The 25538-nt window shown below is 46.9% G+C and overlaps 1 protein-coding gene across 1 annotated transcript; it reads right to left on the reverse strand.

Moving 5' to 3' along the window:
* Positions 1-1162: 1162 nt before the first annotated feature.
* STING1 (stimulator of interferon response cGAMP interactor 1) lies at positions 1163-25538 on the reverse strand. Its single transcript, XM_077825288.1, has 7 exons — positions 25098-25538; positions 10043-10287; positions 7827-8013; positions 4862-4970; positions 4473-4711; positions 3314-3500; positions 1163-2101 (listed from the first exon to the last, which is right to left on the reverse strand). Exons 2-7 carry the CDS (start codon positions 10285-10287, stop codon positions 1917-1919), a joined length of 1152 nt encoding a protein of 383 aa, XP_077681414.1. The 5' UTR covers positions 25098-25538; the 3' UTR covers positions 1163-1916.

Raw genomic sequence — 25538 nt, forward strand, 5'->3', positions numbered from 1 at the left:
AATAGCCAATAGTATTTGCATCAAGGTCACTATCGCCAATGGACCAAAGATACACCCAAACAGAAAAGGAATGCCTTACCCTAGAGTTTGTGTTTGAAGAGTTCAACCACTATGGTCAAGGATGGGAAACCATCTGCGTACAAAGTGACTATAAACCACTAACAGCATTTTTAAAAAGCCACTGCTAGTGGTCTCAAACATCTCTAGCACATGCTTTCAAACGGCAAGGTTACAACTTAGATGTACGATACAAGACAGGGACTGGGATGAACACAGCTAACTTCTTACCCACAGCAGCCTTGCCGAAGGAAAATATTGCAACTGAACAAGAATGTGAGACTCTCACCATGATAGTAAAGATCAACCAAGCCAGTTAAGTGCCAGTTTCAAGGCAGAGTCTAGAACATTGGTCCCCAAACTTTTTACCTCGTGCCCCCACTTACCTCTGTTCGTGCCACCCCCTCCCGGAGCTGGGGCTGGGAGGGGGGCCACAGCTCCTGGAGAGGAGGCCACAGACAGAGGAAAGGGGGCCAAGGCTGGGGCCACAGCTGAGGGTGGGCGCAGAGCCCCAGGCGCGGGGCCAGCAGCCAGGACCCAGGGCATGGGGCCGGGAGCGGAGCCCTGGGCGTGGGACTGGCAGCCGAGACCCTGAGCACGGGGCTGGGAGAAGAGCCCCAGACACGGGTCCGGGAGTGGAGCTCTGGGTGCGGGGCCAGGAGCCAGGACCCCACGTGGGGGGCCAGGAGTGGAGCCCTGGGCGCGGGGACGGCAGACAGGGCCAGGGGCAGAGCTGGGTGGCACTTCCTCCCTCCTGTCGGGGCTGGGCCTGGCCCCAGCTGTGCCCCCCAAACATTCCTTGGTGACCCGCTAGGGGGCTTGCCCCACAGATTGGGGACCTCTGGTCTAGAAAGAATCTGAGAATGAAACAAGACAAAAATTTTCAAGGGCTCATATCCATCATTCTGTCAGGATGGCCTGACAGCAGGGGGAGAGGTGGGCCATTTCCAGCACAAATCCAGATTTTCTCACCCCACCCCCCCACAAACTCAGTCTCCTGCTGGTAATAGCTTATCCAAAGTGACCACTCTCCTTACAATGTGTATGAAAAGCAGGAGGAGAGTGGGTTTGTGGGGGGGGGGGGAAACCTGGATTTGTGCTGGAAATGGCGCAACTTGATTATCATACACATTGTAAGGAGAGTGATCACTTTAGATAAGCTATTACCAGCAGGAAAGTGGGGTGGGGGAGGTATTTTTTCATGCTTTGTGTGTATAAAAAGATCTTCTACATTTTCCACAGTATGCATCCGATGAAGTGAACTGTAGCTCAAGAAAGCTTATCCTCAAATAAATTGGTTAGTCTCTAAGGTGCCATAAGTACTCCTTTTCTTTTTGTGAATACAGACTAACACGGCTGTTACTCTGAAACCTGTCATATTGTAAGGAGAGTGATCACTTTAGATAAGCTATTACCAACAGGAGAGTGGGTCTGGGGGGAGAGAAAACCTTTTGTAGTGATAAACACCCATTTTTTCATGATCTGTGTGTATAAAAACATCTTCTGTATTTTCCACAGTATGCATCTGATGAAGTGAGCTGTAGCTCACGAAAGCTTATGCTCAAATAAATTGGTTAGTCTCTAAGATGCCACAAGTACTCCTTTTCTTTTTTCATGTTTAAGTACTAGATTCCCTCAGAAGGAAGACTTACAGCAGCCAGCTGTGGTGGGAGCCTGCAGGAAGGGTCAGAACAGGGATAGGAAGTGGTGGAAGGGTGGACATTAAGACCCAGGGGTGCACCAAATTTTTGGGTGCCCTACACAGCTGCTGCCTATGCCTAAGGAGGGCCCTGACTGTCTTGGTCCTCTCTCTTTGTATGCTTGAAGAGGGAGTAACCTGACAGTCCTATCCACATGTTTCAGAAGCCATCGCTCCGCAGAGGCCCAGGTAGCTCCGAGTCACTGATCAGGATGCTGGGCTCTGTTGAGAGGAAGGTGGTGGGCTCGTGATTCCCCTCGCACATGGTGTATTCCTCCAGGTGCTGCTGTCTGATGTGCCTTAGGATCTCCTTTGACAGGAAATGGCTGTCGCTGTCTCCTGACTCTGGAAAATAAAACAGAAAACAAACCCCGCTGGCTCCAGTGGGCTGGAATCCAAGGCAAGCTGAGTCTCCAGCAAGCAGAGTCTCCAAATCCTTCAGCAAGAAAAGGCACCATTGCTGCCCATGCATCTCACACCTACACGGTGGGGCACTCTGGTGCCTTTAGTGGTGGCCAGGCCACAGCTAGAGACTGCGGAGACTTTTACACTATGGGCTAACAGAGGTGGGTTTGTACAGACCTAAAGGTCAGAGGTTCAAGCCTTGCAGCTGCTAACACAGTGTCTGGTATTGGACTTGCTGAGTGTTGGAAGATGGGGTGAAATGTAAAGCTGCTGGATGCTCTTCTATCCAAACATTTTTGGGGGAGGGGAAAGAAAATGCCTTTTGACCAAAATGAAAATTTTCTCTTCCCCCGCCCCCACAAAAGTTGGAAACATTTAATTTATCAGTGACCCTGAGCCCCCCCCCCAGTTTAACATTTTTCCGCCAATGGAAAACGGGGGAATACACACAAAAAAGAAAGAGAATGTAGGGGGAAAAAACCCACTCTCACACTTCTTAAACTTTTCCCGCCCTTTCTCCAGTGGAGAAAAGTGAAAGAGTGAGAGTGAGTGGGTGTGTTTTTTCCCCACCAAATGAAAACTAAAAAAACGGAAAAATTTCACTCAGAATTTGAGCAAAATGAGAAATGTTCCTCTCCCAGTGTTTTTTTTTAGGAAGTCCTGCTGGGGTTTTGTCGTCCAACTCCAGCAAACTCAGGAGAAACAGGCAGATGGTAAGGGCTTTCCTACCCACAACATCAGAGTCATCTCTGAGGGATAGTGGCTGTGTTCTGGGATCCCCTCTGTCTTAGAGCCTGGGGAAAGGCATTGGGGACCCCATTAATCATGAGGCCTTGCACATAAAAGGTCCCCAATGCACTGCAGAAACCTCCCTGTGGCCCAAGGAGCTGTGGTGTGAGAGGGCTCAGCCACCCATGCCACAGGAGCCCATGTGCATTAAATGGCCCGTGCACCATACGATGGGGACCCTGAGCCCCTCTTACCCAGCACAGTGAATACCAGAGAGCACCCGTGAGACGATGGTATAATCCTGATACTAACTGCAGTGCTGAGTGTGCACCAGAGACCGCAGTGAGCTCCTGTGCCTGAGGATCAGGGTGTGGAGAGGAACCCAGCACTTCTCCTCCCCTTCTGCAGTCCCCCACTCCTCACCCTCATATACAATGAGCCGGTAGCAGCCTGCGCACTCCTTGGAGCGCTGTAAGATCTCCCCCAAAGTCCTGCAGAAGAGCTGGGCTTGCTCCAGGCGATCCTCCCGGCTGAAGGTGGCGCTTTCATCCTGGGACATAGCATAGAGGGCCTGCAGCGGGGGGGCGTACTCCACAATGCAGTAATTCAGCTAGAGGGATGGGAGAGGGAGAAACGTGGGCATTACCCCAGCAGTCCTGAGACCACGGCTAAGGCATCCCTCCCCAGGCAGCTGGCCCCAGGGAATCCCAGCGCTGCTGGCAGAACCCTTTGGGGCTCCCTCTTACGCACAACACAGCAGCTGCCAGAGCTCTGCCAAGCATGGTCAGACCTAGGCTTTCGGGGGCTTTGTGCAAATTCATCCATGCAAGGACCACCACAGCTCCCTCCCCACTGAACCCTGGCCCTGCTGCCTCTGGGCAGCCAAGAGACTCCCCACAGCTGCTTTCTCTGCCTGCTCATGAGCATGGGGGTGAGTCTGCCTCTATGCTGGGTAGCCGGACTGGTGCAGTCAGCACTCTGCTGTCCAAGCGGGCAGGGGGACAAGGCACTTTAGTGTCTGCCACGGCCTGATAGTGCCAGTGACAGATGGGAACAGAGAGAAGCAATCAGGGACGGTGATCAAACTGGCAGTGTGTGTATGGGGGGATGGAGGGAGGCTGGAACAGGGAGGCCTTATCCTGCTGCATGGGGTAATATGCCAAAGGCTGTTGTTGCTCCCAGTACAACAGGGTCAGTGCTGCTCTTGGGTGTAGCTGGATTTAGTGCAGACAGGAGCTTTGCTGCGTAGAGGTAAATAAACTGGGATTTTCCTGCAGAGGTTTATGGCTGCAAGGAGAGGACTTGTGTGAATCCCAGGGCTGTGCAAAGGCATGTGCTTCTCTTCATCCCAACTGCTGGATGCTGTTCTGAGCTGGCTCTTTGGAGGCTCTACAGCCCTATCTTGGAGCGAGGCCACCTTTACACTACTCACGTTTCCTGGCTAGAGATGGGCCCAAGCCAAAATCCTGCACCTGAATTTCTCATTTGTATCCACAGCTAAACTTTGTGTTCCAGGCCTGTCTCTGCTCACATCCGTCTTTCCCGTGGCCCTTCAGCTAGAGAAGTGTGATGTTAAATGTACCTTTTTGTCTTCACCCAAAATTTTATAGATGCTTTGTTTGTAGCTTCTCCATTTAGTGCCAGCCCGGTCGAGCTGCAGCGCCGGGAGATCCTTCCAGTACTGGATGTGGCTGTCAGCCTTCTGCAGATCATCGTATATCTCACAGCTCACTGGGAGAAGGATATGCAATTTCCAAGTCTCCTTGCACTTCAGCAAATTGTTATTGGCTCTGTTAAACTCACTGATCAAGTCTTTAAGGCCTTAGAGGAAGAGAACATGGAGCAGAGACAAATGAATTCAGGGCAGCAGCTTTCTGCCTGGCTATTTGGCTCCCCCTTAACGTGTGCAAAGGAGGAGTTTTATTATAAAGGATTTTGTATTCCTATACAAACAGGGAAACAATTACTTACGTGGCAGAACTAACTTTAAATACCCCACATAGTAAGACCAGGCTAGTCCATGTGCTACGTTGCGGTTGTTCTTTTCACAGATTTCAGACATTTCCGCTGCGGAGGGACTCTATGGATTGAAGGAAGAAATGCCATAAATAAACCATCCTATAACTAAGCGGGATTTCTTTCCATGCACACTGGTGACTGTGTCTCCCGGTGTCTCTCTGAATACACCTGAAAGCCAAGCAGCCATGCTTTCCCCTGCATGAGCTGTACGCTGCAGGTCTAGAGTTCCTCAAAGAGCTTTACAAACTCAACCCTAGTCAACTCCCGCAGCAGCCCTACAAGGCTGGTCAATCATCATCTTCCCTTAACAGGCCCACCAGTGTTAAGTGTCTTATCCCAGATCAAAGAGCAGGCCCAATTCTGATCACACACACATGTATAACTTCCAGGTCTGCTATACACCACTATGAGGCCGAAGGTTTCAGTGGCACAGTTGGGCCCAGAAATCCAGCCTGCAAGTGCCCTGCTTGAGATGCTCAAAGAATCTAAGGGTCCAAAAATTTTATTGTGGACCAGTGGCTGGAAGCCCATGCTGTCACACAGATGTGGGAGCTGAGACACATGATCTATCATCTGCATAGCTTGCCTCTACAATCCATGAAACTACTGCATGCAAATTAGCTATAGAATAAGAGTGATGATTGGCTGAGTTACTTCTGATATCATCATGGCCTAGGACTCTTGGCATGGCATAGATACATGCCTTGCTGTTGCAGGGGTGAAATCTGAGAAGTCAAAATGGCCTAGAATTTAAAACTTGGATGGTAACAGACGGTGAATCCTAGTGGCGATTGAACATGGTGACATTCCAAACAAAAGAGCTCTCAACCATGCTTGTAGCTGTGTCCATCACTTCAGCCTGACTCAACAGAGAGTCCAAGCTTCAGCGTAACACACAGACTGGTGATAATCCCAGAATCGTATTATATAGAGTAGGTGTTCAAATCCCTTGAGCATCCTAGATCCTCCTTTTACACCAAAATCCTCTCAGTTCAAAATTTCTGTAAGGGTCTCTATTTCTCACCATAGGCCAAACTTTGTTCTCAGTTTTAGTGGTGTCGTAGATTCCAAGGCCAGAAGGGACCATTGTGATCACTAATCTGACGTCCTGTATCGCACAGGCCAGAGAACTTCCCCAAAATAATTCCTAGAGCAGATCTTTTAGAAAGACACCCAATCTTGGTTTACAAATTGCCAGTGATGGAGAATCCACCATGACCTTTGGTAAATTGTTCCAGTGGTTAATTACTCTCACCGTTATAAATGTACGCGTTATTTCCAGTCTGAATTTGTCTAGCTTCAACCTCCAGCTTTTTAATCTTCAATCTAGCAGAGAAAGCTATAAGAAGAACCCATTATTAAATATTTGTTCCCCATGTAAACAACTCACCACTCAATCCTCTCTTTGCTAAAATAACTAGATTGAGCTTTCTGAAGTCTATCACTGTAAGGCATGTTTTCTAATCCTTGAATCTGGAGTGTCAATAATGAAGTCATTAGAAATACCCTGGATTTACACTGGCATTATCGAGAGCAGAGGGTAGCTTTGTAAGCCTGCAGCACTCCCATTAATTAACCCTTTGGAGACAGCAGCTAAATATACCCCTCCTCCCAAGCATTTGCTTGAGTGCCAGGTTTAAAAATGCCAACGTTCTAATGCCAGTGGGAGTTCTGCGGGTGCTGGGGATGGTACTGGAACCCTGAGGTGGTAGTGCTCATTAAAAGCTAGTTGGATTGAGTAGTTCGCTAGCTTCCCTGCTGAGACGGATGGCGGCATCAGGACGATGATATCAAATATTAAGGGGTTGCACTAATGAAAGGAAGTTTACTGCATCGTGGCTTCTAAAACAGTTCAGTTGGAAGAAGAGCAGAATGTGCAGACAAGGCAGGGTGCATCAGCCGCAGCAAACATGGTGAGGTTCCATCTTAGAATCATGGAAATGTAGGGCTGGAAGGGACCTTGAGAGGGCATCAAGTCCATCCCCCTGCGCTGAGGCAGTACCAAATAAACCTAGACCATCCCTGACAGGTGTTTGTCCAACTTTTTCTCAACAACCTCCAGTGATGGGCATTCCACAGCCTCACTTGGAAGCCTGTTCTAGGATTTAACTACACTTAGAGTCAGAAAACTTTTCCTAATAGCTAACCTATATCTCCCTTGGTACAGATTAAACCTCCCTAGGGATCAGAGATGGGCCTGACCTAGCAGCTCAGCTCTCCACCCTCTTTGTGATGCAGGATCGTTCCCTACAGCGTAATCCTCAGTGCTTGCCCCAGTCCAGATGTAAAGGACCAAGGAATGTCTTCCACAGATATCTCATCCTGAAGAAGCATCTCCTGTTATTAACTATTACTAGTGGGAATGATTACTAGCGCTGGTGATTTTTACAGCCTGGACAGGATACAGAGCACCAGTGCAGAGCCCCTTGCCATGTGAGCTATCTTCATTCTCAGTTTTCCTTTGCTCAGTTTCATCCCACTGCTCCTTGTTCTACCTGTAAGACGACAAATGACACCAGACTGAGATGAACGGTGCTCCAACCCACTTCAGAGCAGCCACCACAGGAGGTCCCAATGAGTTCACAGAATTGATTGAGAAACTGATTGGGTTCAGTTGGTGCAATTCCCATGTGCAGCTGCAATGAGACACCTCGGGATGGGTCACCATTTGTGGGGAATTTGGGACCTTAAAGCATGAGTCCATGATGTGAACTAGAGAACCCAGGCTCCTGAGCCCAAAGGGTGTAGCTAGAAGACTCAAAGTGTTATACGTGGCCTGTCCACTAGTGGAGGGCAGAGCACCACATAGCCTGGGTTACGCAGGCCTGGCCTATGCCCGCCAGGATTTCTGGGGATTCTCTGGGGAGCAGAGGGGTGCACTGCCAGGCTGTGGGGGATTGGGTTGTCCTGCCCTTACCTGAAGCCCAAAGGCGAAGCTGAGGAGCTGGCAGAGGCAGCCGAGGTTGAGGTTGAGGAAGAGCTGCATCCCGGTGTCCCTGAGTAGGGCCATGTAGGTGCAGACATTGACCAGCAGCAGGAGCGTGTAGCAGCGCAGACTCGGGCTCAGGCAGGCCTTCACCACCCTCCACCAGCTGCTGTGGTGTCTGAGGGACAAGGAGACAGGGCTATCAGTCTGCACCCTGCAGATCGGCGTGCTGAGCAGCCTCCAGGCCCAGCACACCCCTGGCCCTGAGAAGGAGAGACCCCCACTGTATTGATAAGAACATAAGAATGGCCATACTGGGTCAGACCAAAGGTCCATCTAGCCCAGTATCCTGTCTTCTGACAACGGCCAATGCCAGGTGCCACAGAGGGAATGAACAGAACAGGTAACCATCAAGGGATCCATCCCCTGTTGCCCATTCCCAGCTTCCGGCAAACAGAGGCGAGGGACACCATCCCTGCCAATCCTGGCTAATAGCCATTGATGGACCTAACCTCCATGAATTTATCTCATTCTTTTTTGAACCTTGTTATAGTCCTAGCCTTCACAACATCCTCCAGCAAGGAGTTCCACAAGTTGACTGTGCATTGTATGAAGAAATACTTCCTTTTGTTTGTTTTAAATCTGCTGCCTATTAATTTTATTTGGTGACCCCTAGTTCTTGTGTTCTGCGAAGGAGTAAATAACACTTCCTTATTTAATTTCTCCACATCAGTCATGATTTTATAGACCTCTAACATATTCCCCTTAGTCGTCTCTTTTACAAGCTGAAAAGTCCCAATCTTATTAATCACTCCTCATACGGAAGCTGTTCCATAGCCCTAATCATTTTTGTTGCCCTTTTCTGAACCTTTTCCAATTCCAATATATCTTTTTTGAGGGAGGACGACCACATCTGCACGCAGTATACAAGATGTGGGCATATCATGGATTTATATAGAGACCATATGTTATTTTCTGTCATATTATCTATCTCTTTCTTAATGATTCCTATCATTCTGTTCGCTTTTTTGAGTGCCGCTGCACATTGAGTGGATGTTTGCAGAGAACAATCCACAGTGACGCCAAGATCTCTTTCTTGAGTGGTAACAGCTAATTTAGATTCCATCATATTGTATGTATAGTTGGGAATATGTTTTCTAACGTGCATGACTCTGCGTCTATCAACATTGAATTTCATCTGCCATTTTGTTGTCCAGTCACCTAGTTTTGTGAGATCCTTTTGTAGCTCTTCACAGTCTGCCTGGGACTTAACTATCTTGAGTAGTTTTGTATCATCTGCAAATTTTGCCACCTCACGGTTTACCCCTTGTTCCAGATCATTTATGAATATGTTGAATAGAACTGGGCCCAGTACAGACCCCTGGAGGACACCAGTATTTACCTTTCTACATTCTCTCCCTCCCCAGCCCAGGGGATCCCTATAAAAGATGGGTGGGGACTCAGCCAGCAGGGAGCAGGTGGGCCCATGCTGGGGAAGTAACAGCTACGGCAGTGCCTGCCGCCTCCCCAGCCAGCACTGTAGAGTTTACTGGGGAAGGCAATCAAGCCCCAGTGTGGAGTGCCGTTGTTAGGGAGCCTTCTGCACTGGAGGCCTGGGATTTACCTCAGCCCAGGCAGGCCCAGGCAGCCTGGCTCCACTGGGGTGATATGGCACCCAGAGAGATCTGGTGGGTTTGGATGTGAACCTGCGCCAGAGACGAAGCAAACCCTGACCCCACACAGGACAACATGAGAGAACCCCCTCAGAGAACATCCTCTCACATAGTTCCCATGGGCTTTAATAGGTGTGTGGGACATGGGCATGAGACAGCCCTAAGTTGTGACTTAATAGTCATGCATCTTCCTGCCTGGGCATTATGGGTAATGGGCAATCTGCAGAGTTGTTCCCAATAGTAAAGGCACAAAAGACTAGAGAGAGAGAGAAGAGGGAAGGATTGAGTAGAAAAACCCAAGGGACATCAACAGACAGGAGAGTGGGGCAGATGGGAAACCACCACAGAGACCAGATTGCAAAGCCTATGCCTCTTTGGATTCCTTTACAGCTCCTGTATAGCGAGTAGGAACCATGCACCTGCGTTCGCCCACCTCCCTCACAGGGATTAGTTCTCTTACTTTCTTTTCTGGACCATTTACAAGTACCACCCTGAGTGTGCCTCTCAAGAGCAAAGGGCTGTAAACTCAGTTACCTGGATTGCACATGCCAAATCTCTTCCACGAAGTTGCAAACCCCTTTGAGCAGCACTCCGATCTGCAGGGTCATTAAGGAGAAGGTGAGGTTCTCTGCGACATGGTGCCAGGACTGCTCCATGTGATACAGGGCAAAGACGCAAAGAGCAATGAAGCCCCAGGTTGCATAGTGAGCCCGTTCCCCCCGAGGTTTGGGGATGATCAGGGGAGTTTGGATGCTGGGTCTTTCCATTTCATGAGACATCTGCAGCAAACAGACACACCCAGACATCTTAAACACTGATAAAAACAACAGCCCAGAGGACAGTCCCAGACATTGTTAAAAAGCAGCTAGGAATAAGGCAAATAAGACAATAAGATCTTGGATTTCTAGAGCATCGTGCAGAATCCCAAAGCACTTCATAAACCTACACAATTTATTCATTGACCACTGACATGCAGCCACCTCTGGGGTGGTTTAGCCCTGCATGTTGCAGGGCACTGCTCTAAAATGGCTCTTTCCAAGGGACCGTGGCACGGGGGTATGTAAGCAGGCTGGTGAAGCAACAGGGGCATGGGCAATCAGGCTCAACACAGAGCAGATCCAATGGCCCCAAATCCTGGTGGTGTGGGAGGTGGGGAGAAGGTGCAGCAAGAGGTCACTGCTAACCCAGCCTAGCCTGGATGAGCAGGTGCCCTTCATCCCAGCTGTGTCCTACCCAGACTACTTGTCGATCCTCTTTGCAAATCTATCTCATGCAGACTTCCCACAAAGGGCTGGAATTTGGCCTACGTGCACTGATTTGGTGGGGTGGTTAGTCAGTCATCTTCCTCACAAGGTCTCAAAATTGGCCCTTAAAATGAAAGTAGCGATGTTTGAAAATCTAACCTTGAAGCTTTCTTAGGGTCCTCTCTTTCCTGCTTCAGGAGCTCTTTAAGGTCAAGTGACCCTCTGTTACCATGTTGAGAGAGGATCAGACTGTAGGGAGCTTGTTATGGCTTTAGAGAATTCATGACCAGCTGGGCATTTCATGAGACTCTGGGACAGATCCTCAGGACTAGCCTTTGGATGCTTGAGGTCATTTGGGGGGAGGTGGCACAAAGATGCCTCTAAGCCACCTTTGCAGCTCCTTGATCCTGCGGCTGCCGAGACTGGTCTAGTCCCAAGGCACAACTTAGAGCAGCCTCAGGGCTTCTCTAAGTTGTACTGGCTGCCGATGGCCCCAAGGGATCATTCTTGCAGCTGGGGAGTCCGAGGACAGAAGGACATCCATTGCCCCAGATGTGCACCCAAGGCTGGGTGGTGAGGTGGACTGAAGATGCTAAGTTGGCTCTGTGCCAGCCCAAGGAGAGATTTACGGAGGAACAAATTAATGAGAACCTCCATCATCAGCCTCAAACATCAGCAGGCAGCAAGCAGCTGCCACAGAATTTTGCAGCATTCGACTCAGCACTATTCCCAGGCAAGCAGCACTGAGGGGAACAGACCAGCATCTTGAACCTTGGATTCCTTTCCGATCTGCATGAACCCACTCAGGATCCCATGGGGGAAGTAGCAGCCTCGTTTGATCCCCTCTGAGCTAGGGGTATCTGAAAAGACCAAATGCCAAAGGACTTGGTGAGGTCTGTTGTATTCATTTAGATGGACTATTTGGGTCAAAGGTGTTAATATCACCCCGTCACTGTTTAACCTTAAACAGTGTTAAGCAAGGTTTGGTATACAGAAACATTACTTTGCTTAGTATCATGGCAAACACCATTCAAGGTCTTGTTAATCTTTTATTAAAAATATAGAGAAGAAGGAAAAACAGTTAAAGCATTTTAAATATAGAATAGTAAGTAAAACTTATTTCAGCAACTGTTTCTTTTTTTCTTATCTGGAGAGAGATTTTAGAAGGAAGAAAAAACGTTATTTGAGATCGGTTGGAGCCGTCATTGTTGCTTTTCCTGTTAAAGTCGAGTCCTGTTTCCTAGAAGACAAAAAACGACAGACACACGAAGGGGACAAAAAAGAACAGCAAAGGTCGAAAATGCAGCTTCTGGCTCTTTGGGGTTGATATTTTTTTATAAAAATTACAAAAAAAAGTTTGCTGTTGCAATAGCTTTTGGTGGTTTGAGATTTAATGTGTAGTTAATGGGGTAGCAGCTTTTTATTGAGTTGGCATTTTGTTAACAAGAGGGTGGACATTTAAGTTGTCATTTTAGTAAAAGATTGCTTTAGCAATCCAACAATTTAAAACATTATTTTCCTACTTATAGATAACTAGGTCAGAAGGACCATTATGATCATGCAGTCTGACCTCCTGCACAACGCAGGCCACAGAATTTCACCCACCACTCCTGCAAAAAACCTCTCACCTATGTCTGAGCTATTGAAGTCCTCAAATCGTGGTTTAAAGACTTCAAGGAGCAGAGAATCCTCCAGCAGGTGACCTGTGCCCCATGCTACAGAGGAAGGCGAAAAACCTCTAGGCCCTCTTCCAATCTGCCCTGGAGGAAAATTCCTTCCCGACCCCAAATATGGCGATCAGCTAAACCCTGAGCATATGGGCAAGATTCACCAGCCAGATGCTACAGAAAATTCTTTCCTGGGTAACTAAGATCCCACCCCATATAATATCCCATCACAGGCCATTGGGCCTATTTACCATGAATATTTAATTACCAAAACCATGTTATTCCATCATACCATCTCCTCCATAAATTGATCGAGTTTAATCTTAAAGCCAGATAGATCTTTTGCCCCACTGCTTCCCTTGGAAGGCTGTTCCAAAACTTCACTCCTCTGATGGTTAGAAACCTTCCTCTAATTTCTAGTCTAAATTTCCTGGTGGCCAGTTTATAACCATTTGTTCTTGTGTCCACATTGGTACTGAGCTTAAATGATTCCTCTCCCTCTCTGGTATTTTTCCCTCTGATATACTTATAGAGAGCAATCATATCTCCCCTCAACCTTCTTTTAGTTAGGCTAAACAAGCCAAGCTCCTTGAGTCTCCTTTCAAAAGACAAGTTTTCCATTCCTCGGATCATCCTAGTAGCCCTTCTCTGTACCTGTTCCAGTTTGAATTCATCCTTCTTAAACATGGGAGACCAGAACTGCACACAGTATTCCAGGTGAGGTCTCACCAGTGCCTTGTATAACGGTACTAAAACCTCCTTATTCCTATTGGAAATACCTCTCCTGATGCATCCCAAGACCGCATTAGCTTTTTTCACGGCCATATCACATTGGCAGCTCATAGTCATCCTATGATTAACCAATACTCCAAGGTCCTTCTCCTCCTCTGTTACTTCTAATCGATGCGTCCCCAGCTTATAACTAAAATTCTTGTTATTAATCCCTAAATGCATAACCTTACACTTCTCACTATTAAATTTCATCCTATTACTATTACTCGAGTTTACAAGGTCATCCAGATCCTCCTTAGTCTTATTAAAGACTGAGGCAAAGTATTTGTTTAGATATTGGGCCATGCCTAAATTATCCTTGACCTCCACTCCATCCTCAGTGTTTAGCGGTCCCACTTCTTCTTTCTTTATTTTCTTCTTATTTATATGGCTATAGAACCTTTTACTATTGGTTTTAATTCCCTTTGCAAGGTCCAACTCTACTTGACTTTTAGCCTGTCTCACTTTAACCCTACATGTTCTGACCTCAATAAGGTAGCTTCCTTGCTGATCCCTCCCTTCTTCCACTCCCTGTATGCTTTCTGCTTTTCCTTTTAAAAAATACTTTTACATTAAACCTTTAAAGTTTTTACTGTTTATAAAAACTACAAACCCTAAAATAAAGGGGGGGGGAGAAAACAAAACAAAGCCTTTGTTAAAAAATTTTAAAAGAATGTATGACTTTAAAACAACCCCCTTTTTAAAAACAAAAGCATTAATGGTTTGCTTTGCAAACCAGATAACACATGTAAAATTTTAAAACAAACTGTTTTGTTTTAAATCAGCTTTAAAAACCAATTGCTTATTTGCGAAGATATTAGCTAGTCACTAGTGTGTATATATTAACCCTTTAGACCCCATCTTGGGTGCCAAAACTGTTGCATTAATTTAGACAGACTGTATGGACCAAAGGAATGTAACACTGTCACTGTTGAACATTAAACAAGGTTTTGGGTTGGGTCTACAGAGACTTTAGCTTGCTTAGTGCCATGGCAAACAGACCATTAAAAATCATTTTAACCTTCTATTAAAAATATAGGAAAGAAGGAAAAACAGTTAACACTTTACATTTCAAATGGTTTAAGACAGCCTTATTTTAACTACTTTTTTTTTTTTTTGCGCATTTTAGCTGGAGAGAGGTTTTTAGAATGAAAAAAACCCTTGTTTGACAGTCTTTTAGGTGGTGTTAAATATGATAATAACTGGGTTTTTGGGAGTGGGGTGGTGAGAAAAGAAGTTAGTTGAAATGGGCTGGAGCTGTCATTGCAATAGCTGTTAAAGTCCAATCCCATTTCCTAGAAGACAAGACAAAGATACATGAAGGGGACAGAACAGGGCATCAAAGATCAAAAATGCCGCTTCTGTCTCTGGGGTTGATTTTTACTTGCAACTTTACTGCTGGAGAAACACAGAACAGTTTTATTAGCTACTTTGGGACTCAGCAAACTTGTACCAGCGTTGGGCTATTTAGGGCATTGCATTTAGCTGCCTTGGTTTGATCACAGGGTACAGCCATGTTGCAAAATGTACACTTTTGGCTGTCTAAGCCAGACTCTCACTAGACAGGAGGAAAGGTGGGGAAGGAAAAGGACACACTGGAGGGGAGGGGCAGGAGAAAAGCCTCACAGTGTCATTTGGCTTGGTTTCTTCGGCCTGGTCAGGACATTTTTTAGACTTAGGATGACAAAGACCCGGGTTCTCAGGACATGGCAGGGGTGACAGCCATGAAGGTGAAGATCATGTAACACCGACAGACCGCTGTCTTCAGCAGTTCCAGGGATTTCCCTACACCCCCCCGGTGGGGGGGGGGGAGGATGTACACCTCCCCTGAATTTCCCCAACATCCCCCCCCAGTTTTGTGAACTAGTTACATTCAGTGTTGCCAATTTAGTGATTGTTTGGAAAACTGAATTGAAATGGAAACATTAATACACTTTATATGGTTTTAAAGTGTGTATGATAAAATACGTGTATCTGAAAAAGTATAATAGATTTGAAAAATATGAACATAGACTAACTTCCTTATACAGCTGTTGGTTTTTTATGACAATGTCAGTGCATTCATTTCGGTGATGTTGGCCAACCTAATAATTTCAAATGATGATTTGTAAGCAAAGTCTAAATGAGCTCTCCCTGACAGCTAGTGATGAGCTGGGGGCTGGGGAGAAAGGCTTCAGAACCGGATTGTATTTACATTCACACCTAATCTACCTAGGTGTCCAGCAAACAGAGCTGAGTTGTCCAAGTGATAGATTTTGGCTGGGGTTGGGTTACAAATCACTTGAATGTGGTGGTGGTGGTGGTGAAATGAAATATTGTTATTCTTACTGTATGAGTAAAGGGCAGTAGAACTGTACTTAGCCTGTGCTGATTGAGGTTATCAAGAGAGAGGGTGGGGACAGGTATTTTGCTTGATGGTCTGCCTGAGTCACGAGTACTATTTGACCTGCCCCTCTCCACTATTTAAAAACAGAGCTGATTAGGCTCCATAGATAGTCTTGTTTTGTTAAGTGACCACTACAGTTGAAATCACTGATAACCAGGTCTAAGTGCTTAGACCTGCTGAGGGACAGTGTTTCTGTGGAAGGGATGGCCCAGTCTGCACTAGCAGCGAGGTTCCCCCACTGAGAGCTCAGCTGAAATCACTGAGAGCTGGGTGGAATCTCAAGAGACCAACTCACAGAGATCACAGTGGCAGGTGGCAGCAGAAGGTGATGGCGCAGAGCCATTGGCAACAGATGGATGGAGTGAACGGTGGCACAATGAACAACAGTGGCCAGAGTGAACAGTGAGCAGTTGGAGGAACGAACAAGGTACCTTCTTGCCCCCCACCTGGGAGGTGAACTCATGTGAAAGCACCTCTGAACTCTGAGTCTCCACTGATCAAGGACAACGCCGGTGAGTGCTAATGAGGCTGTTAAGAATACTAGAGACACAACACAGTTCATGCGAACACACATGGCTGTGGCATCACACTTTCTATTTAAGCAAGAGATACCACACCAGAAATTGGAGGCCAATGTTAAGTGCATTGTCACTTGTTCATCCTGAAGTTGAACACTGGTTCTGAACAAGACCAGCAAATGCTCATTATTTTTCTGCAAGAAACTCAACTGACTGGCTAGAAGCATGCGGTGCAACAGTGAAAGACTCAACAGTTGAAAATGTGAAGAACTCTCTCACCACGTTCAAAAAATTTGCATACATGGCTGAAGAACGCACCAATGCAAATGGGCATCAAGTATTAAGTCATTGTGTAGTTATCTTGATGTCAATGGTAGGCCAGTAGATGCATTTCCAGATGTTCAAGTTCTTGAAGACACATCGGCTGCATCTGTGACAACCCACATCTTAGAAGAGTTAAATGCTCGTCAATTGGACCCCAAACAGATGGCTGCTTGTGCATCTGAAGTAGTTGCAAACTTCTCTGGAAGACGAGGTGGAGTACAAGTTTTGCTCAGAGAAAAGTGTAACCCTAATCTCTCCTATACACGCTGCAGAGGCCATCTACTCCAACTAGCGCTAAGTATGAGCTGCAGACTCTTCAAAAGACATTAAAAAAGCTATAAATTTAATGTCTTCATTATATTCTTTTTTCAGCAAGAGTCCAAAAAGACTGAATATCTTGGAAAATATAGAAGATAGACTGGGACTGAAGTTCAAATTAGTCCAGCCTGGGAAAACCCTCTGGCTTTCTCATGAGTGATCCTTGGCTGTTGTCTTAAAATTACTCCAGCCGTTATTACTGGCTTTGGGAAGTATCTACCAAGACGGGATGGATCTAAGTAGTGAAGCTGGTGGATTACTTTTGCTACTACGTTCAGAGAAGACTATTGCCATTCTCTCCCTTGTAAGTCTACTGTTGAAACCACTTCGGTCATTAAACAATGCCATCCAGGCATCTACTACAACAGTAGCAGATCTTTGTCCAGCAATAGACGCTATATTTGGATCAATCAGAGAGCTATCAATTGAAAAAGTACTGGAAGAAGCAAAGACTTCAATCCAGAAGTTGACTAATGAAGGCATTTATATTGAATCCTTAAGTGAAGAGGACAAGAAGTGTTTGTTAAGACAACTGAAAAAGTACATAGACTTGATTCTTAAAAATCTACAACAGCGACTTCCAGATTCTACTCAACCTCTATGTAGCTTTTACGGATCCCTGTCCTATAAAACTCCAAAAGTTGAGTGGAGTGAGGCACTACCAGCAATGGGGCTGCCATGTGCTCAGGACAGAATAGAGAATTTGAACACAGAGTAGAATATCATACAATGAATGAATGAAGATTTGACTTCAACTTCTTTTTTATCATCACTAGTGGCTCGACCCGATCTTTGTGCTCTGTTTCCTGGGATGAAAGAAGTAGGAATTCATCTCTTGCTACTCCCAGTCACAACAGCTACAGCTGAGCGTTCTTTTTCATCACTGAATAGAATTTTGTGTTCTGAAAGAAGTCGCCTTCTGCCTGAGCATGTGAATGAACTAATGAGCATATCAGCTGAAGGAATGGAAGTACCAGACACATGAGAAGCCACCAAAGATGAATGCACTGCATTCAGGAAGTTCATTAACAGAGTTGTGCAAAATTATAACAAGAAACCAAGAAGGATGTAGATGTAGTGCTTCACAGAAGGCTTGAGTAGCCAACTTTAATTTGTGTGATGATTTTAGAACATGAGTTAAATCTAATAAAATGGTCATGAAACATTTTTCAGTTTTTACTATGGTGCTGTACAGCACACCTTCATGCTCACGGTCTCACCCTTCATCGGCCCTGACCCCCTTCTCCCCCCCCTGTAAATTTGAACACCCCCGCCCCCTTTCAATTCCTGGGGAAAACACTGACAGGTTTACGTAGAGACTATCCAGTTTGACCAATGTACATGGCAGAGGGGCATTGCTGGCCATGTACATTGGTCAAACTGGACAGTCTCTACATAAAAGAGTAAATGGACACAAATCAGATGTCAAGAATTATAACATTCATAAACCAATCGGAGAACACTTCAATCTCTCTGGTCACGCGATTACAGACATGAAAGTCGCTATTTTACAACAAAAAAACTTCAAATCCAGACTCCAGCGAGAAACTGCTGAATTGGAATTCATTTGCAAATTGGATACAATTAACTTAGGCTTGAATAGAGACTGGGAGTGGCTTAGTCATTATGCAAGGTAGCCTATTTCCCCTTGTTTTTTCCTACCCCCCCCCCCACGTTCTTGTTAAACCCTGGATTTGTGCTGGAAATGGCCCACCTTGATTATCATACACATTTTAAGGAGAGTGGTCACTTTAGGTAAGCTATTACCAGCAGGAGAGTGAGTTTGTGGGGGGGGGGGAGGGGGTGAGAAAATCTGGATTTGTGCTGGAAATGGCCCAACTTGATTATCATACACATTGTAAGGAGAGTGATCACTTTAGATAAGCTATTACCAGCAGGAGAGTGGGGTGGGAGGAGGTATTTTTTCATGCTTTTTGTGTGTATATAATAAGATCTACACTTTCCACAGCATACATCCGATGAAGTGAGCTGTAGCTCACGAAAGCTTATGCTCAAATAAATTGGTTAGTCTCTAAGGTGCCACAAGTACTCCTTTTCTTTTTGGGGAAAACACTGTCTCTCTCTCTCTCTCTCTCTCTCTCTCTGCCACTAGATGGGACAGACCACCACATGCTGGAGGTGTGTGGGTTACACTCACTCCAGCAGTCAATTTTTCTTTTTCTTTAAGTCTTTTTCTTTAAGAACCCAAAATGCGAGTGATGGGTGGAATAGCCCCTCCCGCAGGAGTGGCAGAAGGTCCCTAACAGTGTGGGGGGGGGGCCACCCCCACCCTATCCCTTCCACCCAAGCCCCTGCCCCCATGCTGCCCATTCCCCCAAAACCCTGCCCCCGCTTGCTCTTCTCCATCCCCTCGCCACCATCGCTTGCCCTTATGGCTAGTAAAACATGGGAGGGCATGGCCTCCTGGCTCCCCCATTCTGGCACCCTTGCCCTCCCCTCATTATTTTGTCTACCAATTACAGTAGCCCCAATTTCTGATTTTGGTTCACTGCTTGCTGGTTTTACACTTTTCTTCTTTACCAAACACAATTTTAAATTATATTAGTGCTTGAGTTATATTAGTAGCCTTTTCGTTTGGACTGATTTAGTTTTTGTGTGTTTCTTGTGCAACTTCTCCCATTTACACTTATCATTACAGGGTATTGTGACATTTTATGAATTTACATATAGTTTTTACAGTTGAGCTGACAATTAAGTTAAATTTCTAGGCCCAATTATTATAAAATTATATTATATTATTATATTATATTTATTATTATAAAATTATTATATAATTATTAAATTAATCAGTTCCCCATAGGATCGGACCTTTGTTTTGGTTCATAAAACCACAGTTATAAACAAAAACCTTATTTTAGTTTAAGCCCATAGAAGAACTATTTGGTTGTATTTTAAGGTTTGCAAATTTTTTATTTTAAAATTGGGATTTACAAATTGTATTTGATTAGATGTTATAAAAATACAGTTAAACTTTTTAGCTGTTAATAAAGCTAAAATCTTATTTTACCCCTCTGCTGGGTGGAGTTGGCACTAAGGAGGGCTGGGTTCAATATCTAGGGGCTCCTCTTAACACAACACAGAACTGGCTCAAGCCCCCACCTAGTAATCTGGGAAAATTTACCACCACCCCAGAGTGCCTCTAAGAGCCAATACTTCCCCTTTCACAGGCACTGAGTGTGTAAAGAGAACTTTCATTAAAAGGAAAAGGGAACCAAGCATTAGTTTGGGAAAACACAACCTCCGCATTCACCAGCACACAACCCTAAGCGAACCCACCCTCACAGTGGATGAGGCAGTGTCTTCTGCATCAGTTTCCCACGTTATGGTGGGAAAGTCCTACAAAGAAATGTGCCTTTAACACATCACCCCCCATCTCCCTCCGCTGCACCCTACTCACAGTTGGCTGTCCTTGGTTAGCAAAGACCCAGAGTTCAGAGGTGGGTTCACAAGGGTTCACCTCTCACCCCAGAAATGGGGGAGGGGCACCAAGCAATGTGTGCTGTCACTTTGCACCTCTATAACTGGCTGTTTGCTGTTGCCTCTGCTGCCACTGCTTTACTCATACAATAAGTAAAACATTTCATTCCCCGGCTCTCAATACTGAAGCGATCTGTAACCCAGCACCAGCCAAAAGGGATCATTTTGGTAAAGCAGCTCCATCATCATGCCGCATGCCTAGGCAGATTAGGCATGAATATGCAAACTAGGTCTGTTCCTGAAGTGTCTTCCCCCAGCTCATCACTAGATGTCAGGGAGAGCTCATTCACACCCTGCTTACACTTACAGCTTATTTTATTTGTTGCTAAAACAAAGCGCTAGCTGCTGTTATATTTGTAAGATGTTTAATAACAAATCAGTTTTTGTTACTTTTGTCTGTGCACTTAGAATGTGTAAAGATGGAAAAACATTTTTCTTTTTTGCTGCTGATACATTTAAAGCTACACATTTATACAAATTGTGAAAACCTCATGCACTAGTGGTTCAGTTTGCTTATCTGGAGAAAAACCATTAGTGCTGATGGTATTTTTACCCAAGTATGCTGCTTTTAAAAAGACAGCAGCAAAATGATGATTTTGGGAATTATTTTTGTATTTGTGAGCTATTTGTAACACCTAAAGGCAGTCAAAATTTGAAGCAGGGCTGTCAATTAATCACAGTTAACTCAACCGATTAACTCAAAACAAATTAATTTGATTACAAAATTAATCATGATTAATCACAGTTTTAATCGCACTTTTGAACAATAATAGAATACTAATTTAAATTTATTATAAATATTTTGGATTTTTTCTACATTTTCAAATATATTGATTTCTGTTACAACACAGAATACAGTGTATAGTGCTCACTTTATATTATTTTTATTACAAATATTTGCATTGTAAAAAAAAATAAAAGAAATAATATTTTTCAGTTCACCTCATTCAGGTACTATAGTGTGATCTCTTTATCATGAAAGTGCAACTTACAAATGTAGAATTATTATTTTTTTACAAAACTGCAGTCAAAAACAAAACAATGTAAAACTTTAGAGCCTACATGTCCACTCAGTCTTACTTCTTGTTCAGAGAATTGCTCAGACAAACAAGTTTGTTTACATTTACGTGAGATAATGCTGCCCACTACTTATTTACAATGTCACCTGAAAGTGAGAACAGGTGTTTGCATGGCACTGTTGTAGCCGGTGTTGCAAGGTATTTACATGTCAGATGTGTTAAACATTCATATGTCCCTTAGTGCAATCTGCAAGTTGAAACATGATCTCTTTCTCACAATCACCTGGGACCATTTGCTCAAGTCTCAGAGAACTATCCTCCTTGGTTTTGCTCCCATCTATCAGAATCTGCTTTTTTGCAGCATGCAGCGGAGAGAGAGGCTGGTCCAGTGGATAGAGAGCTAGTCCTTAGAGACCTGGGTTCTACTTCCCCCATGGACTTCCTGTATGGCCTCAAGCCAGTGCCTTAGGGTCAGAGTTTCAAAGGTTTTTAGGCACCCAAAGATGAAGCTAGGCATCTAAGCTTCCAGGTGCCTTTGAAAATCCCGCTAGGTTCCAAAACACCTTTGAAAATCTGGCCCTTAGTCTCTCTGTGCCTCAGTGCTCCACCTGTACAATGGGGATAATAGCACTGCTCTACCTCACTGGGGGACTGTGAGGAGAAATAGGTTAGGGCATGTCTACACTTGCAGCTGTAGAGCGCCTTGGGTTAAACCAGCCTTCGGAGAGCGCACTAGGGAAAGCGCTCCAGTCTGTCCACACTGAGAGCTGAAAGCGCACTGGCGTGAGCACATTAGCAACACTTGCAGTGGCACTGGGAGCGGTGCATTATGGGCAGCTACCCCAGCGTTCCAGTGGCTGCAACGTGCTTTTCAAATGGGGAGGGGCTGGGATGGAGTGTGTTGTGTGTATGTGCAGGAGAGAGAGTGGGTTTTTGGGGTGCTGAGAGTGTGTCAGCACTGTCTTGTGAGATCAGACCCCTGCTCCTTCCCAGCCTCTCTCTCACTCACTCACTCAAAGCAAACGTTAGCTGTTTGTTTTTTCCCTTGGACCAGAAAAGCAGTTTGAAAGGGCCACTTCCGCATTCCTCCCGAGTTCACAACAAAGACAAGAGAGGCCACTTCAGTTAACGGGATTATGGGACGTTTCCGGAGGGCAATCAGAGCACTGTAACTGTAACTCCTCGTTTACACTGGAGCTGCAGCGTCTCACCCAATACACAACAGCCGTTAATCCTCTCGGGGAGGTGGAGTACCAGGAGCGCTCCAGCCAGGGAGTTACACCGCTCTACGTGCCTTGCCAGTGTGGACGGGGAGTAAGGTAGAGGGCTCTAGGAGGCTTTATTGCAGTATAACGTGCCAGTGTAGCCAAGCCCTTAGACATTGTGAGGTGCTCAGATACTATGGTGATGGTGTCACATGCTATCCCTTCCCTTGGCAGGCCCGTCCCTAGCTATTCTGGGGCCCTACACGGCCCCCCTGCAGGGTGTGGGGGGGGCAGGCCTCCGCGGGGGTGGTGGGGGCTGGCCCCAGGTCTCCATGGAAGGGTGGGGCTGGCTTGGGGGTAGGGGGGAACCACCCCCCAGCACTCAGCTATGGCGGGGCTGGGGCCAGGTCCCTGCACTTCCCACTGCAGGTGAGTGCAGGCCCGACTCTGCTACAGTCTTCAGGGGCGGGAAGAGCTGGAGCTGGGGTGGGAAGAGGTGGGGCAGGGACAGAGCAGGGCGGGGGCTTTGGAGAAGGGGTAGAGTGGGGGCGGGGCTGGGGGGAACAGCGGTGGGAAGAGGCAGGGGAGGGGTGGGGGGCCTGGGGAAGAGGTGGGGCGGGGAGCTGGAGCAGCTGCCCAGGGCACCAGAAAATTTGCATAGTTTGCGTATGGGTAAGGACGGCCCTTGTCCCTTGGTTTTGGCCCCTTCTTTTCACCTATCCCCCTCACATTTCCCTCTTTTCTTAATGTAATCTTGGCTGTACTTCTTCCGAATCCCCTGTGTTCTGTCTTAAACCTCACCCCCGGCAGAGGCATTTCTGTTTTACAGGCTCAGCTGAGGACTTCCAGATCCTTAATTTAATTACCAGCCCTTTGTTATCTGAATCACTCTGCCTGTTTGTAAACGAAATCCTGACTCCCTGCCCTAGGGGCACAACCTGGGAGCCGCACCTCCCTGCAGAACTCAGGATGCACAAGTCTTAGCCGCAAAAGAGAAAGAGGGCTCGGCTACACTTGCACGCTCCCTCCCCCGCCTCTCTCTCATTCACTCAAAGCAAACATTAGCTGTCTGTCTGTTTTTTCTCGGAGCTGATAACGGAGCTTTGAAAGGGCCACTTCCGCATTCCTGCCGGAGTTCACAACAAAGACAAGAGAGGTCACTTCAGTTAATGGGACGTTTCCGGAGGGCAATCAGAGCGCTGTAACTGTAACTCCTCGTTCACACTGACGCTGTAGCGTCTCACCCAATACGCAGCAAACCCTATCCCTCTGGGGGAGGTGGAGTACCAGCAGCGCTCTAGCCAGGGAGTCAGAGCGCTCTACGTGCCTTGCCAGTGTGGACGGGGAGTGAGTTAGAGCGCTCTGGGAGGCTTTATTGCGGTATAACGTGCACGTGTAGCCAAGGCCAGAGATGCTCTCTGGGATAGCTGACCAGAGTGCACCGCTCCAAATAGCGCCGCAAATGCCGCACGTGTGAACGCGCCATTGTGCAGGCAGCTGTCAGTGTGAACACACAACAGCGGTTTTCCTTCGGTGCTCTCTGAGCAGCACTGTAACTGCCAGCGCTGAGACTTTGCCAGTGTAGACATGCCCTCAGTTAAGAGCTCTGCCTGGGGCTAGGAGATATGCCTAAACTGAGGAGAGGGGGGCAGAAGCCCTGCCCCCTTTAAATGGCACCCCTGACACTGGCGCCCGAACCATGGCCCTGCCCCCATGCCACCCCTTCCCCCTGAGGCCCTGCCCTTGCACTATCCCTTCCCCTGAGGCCCTGCTCCCATGCCACCCCTTCCCCCCAGGAACCCCATTTTGGCACCCCTGGCCCAGGATCACATTGGAAATTGGGAAGCAAGGACATAAACCCAGGTCTTCCAAGCGCTAGGCTAGTGCAGATCTCAATTCCTAGCTACCTACTGAGCCTTGCCCCCTTACAGAGAGTGGCAACTGTACTTGCGGCACTGGCCATGACCTGATGTCCCAAACTGGGTCCTGTCTGTCTGGGTTTGGTACTAGTGCCTGTCAGACTGTCCCTCATGTTAGCCTGACAATGGCCAGGGCCCTAGTGGCCATATAGAGAGCTGTGCTTGGGGGGAAGAGATGGGGAGTATGGGCCAACAGGCTGTGGGAGGAAAGCTGTGTCACCTAGCAGGTCCTGCAGGGCTAGTTGGAGATGGTCAGATTCCGCTGAGTCCCTGAGTCTCCTCAGGTATCAGGGGGTAGCCGTGTTAATCTGTATCCTGTTGTTTTTGTAAACTCCTCAGGTCTCCCAGTGCCAAGTGGGCCGAGTGGGATGTAGTTCTGTCAGGAGGGCGACTGCTGCTCCGGTGGGCTCACAGGACAACATTCTGGGGAGCGGTTTAAGAGAGAGATCCTCCCTCCACCAGACACCTCCCAACCCTATTCCCTGTCTCCTCCTCTTCCCAGGTCAGCATGGACTGACCATAGGCTGAGAACCACTGCCAATGGGATCAAAGAGCCATGGGCCTCCTAAGGCCTGGCTGCCTCCAGCCTCCAAAGCACCAATGAATAAGAACAAGGCAGAGGCAGGGTTCAAGCTGTCTGTTGGCGTTAGGTCTGGACCAGCTACCCTGGCACTGGAGGGCGGGAGCTGCTCTGCACCTTCTGGGGAATGCTGTGCTCACCTGTGCAATTAACAGCCCGTGATTCTTGAAGCTGCTGTGATGTCTCCTTCTCTGGTGGTTGGCTCCACGCCCCGGCCAACACACTTTGCTTTCCGAGGCAGGTCAAGAGCAGAAACTGGAACCCGTTGCTCTGCCACACAACAACTGAAATCTCTGCGTGAAGATACCCAGAGTGGGGGTTTGTGGAAATTCATTCAGAGCCGGAAGATTCATTGAGAAGAGCAGCCCAGAGAATGAAAATGAAACCAGCAGCCTGCATGCAATTAATTCCTTATATTCCTCCCGCCCAGGCTGAGAGCTCTCGTGTTCTGTGGTCACACAGGCAGGGCCGGCTCTAGGCACCAGCAAAACAAGCAGGTGCTTTGGGCGGCACATTTCTAGGGTGGCATTCCGGCACCGGCCATGCCGCCCCTAGAAATGTGCCCCCGCCGCCCCAGCTCG

This window comes from Eretmochelys imbricata, chromosome 8 (genome assembly GCF_965152235.1).
Source record: "Eretmochelys imbricata isolate rEreImb1 chromosome 8, rEreImb1.hap1, whole genome shotgun sequence".
Lineage (NCBI taxonomy): Eukaryota > Metazoa > Chordata > Testudines > Cheloniidae > Eretmochelys > Eretmochelys imbricata.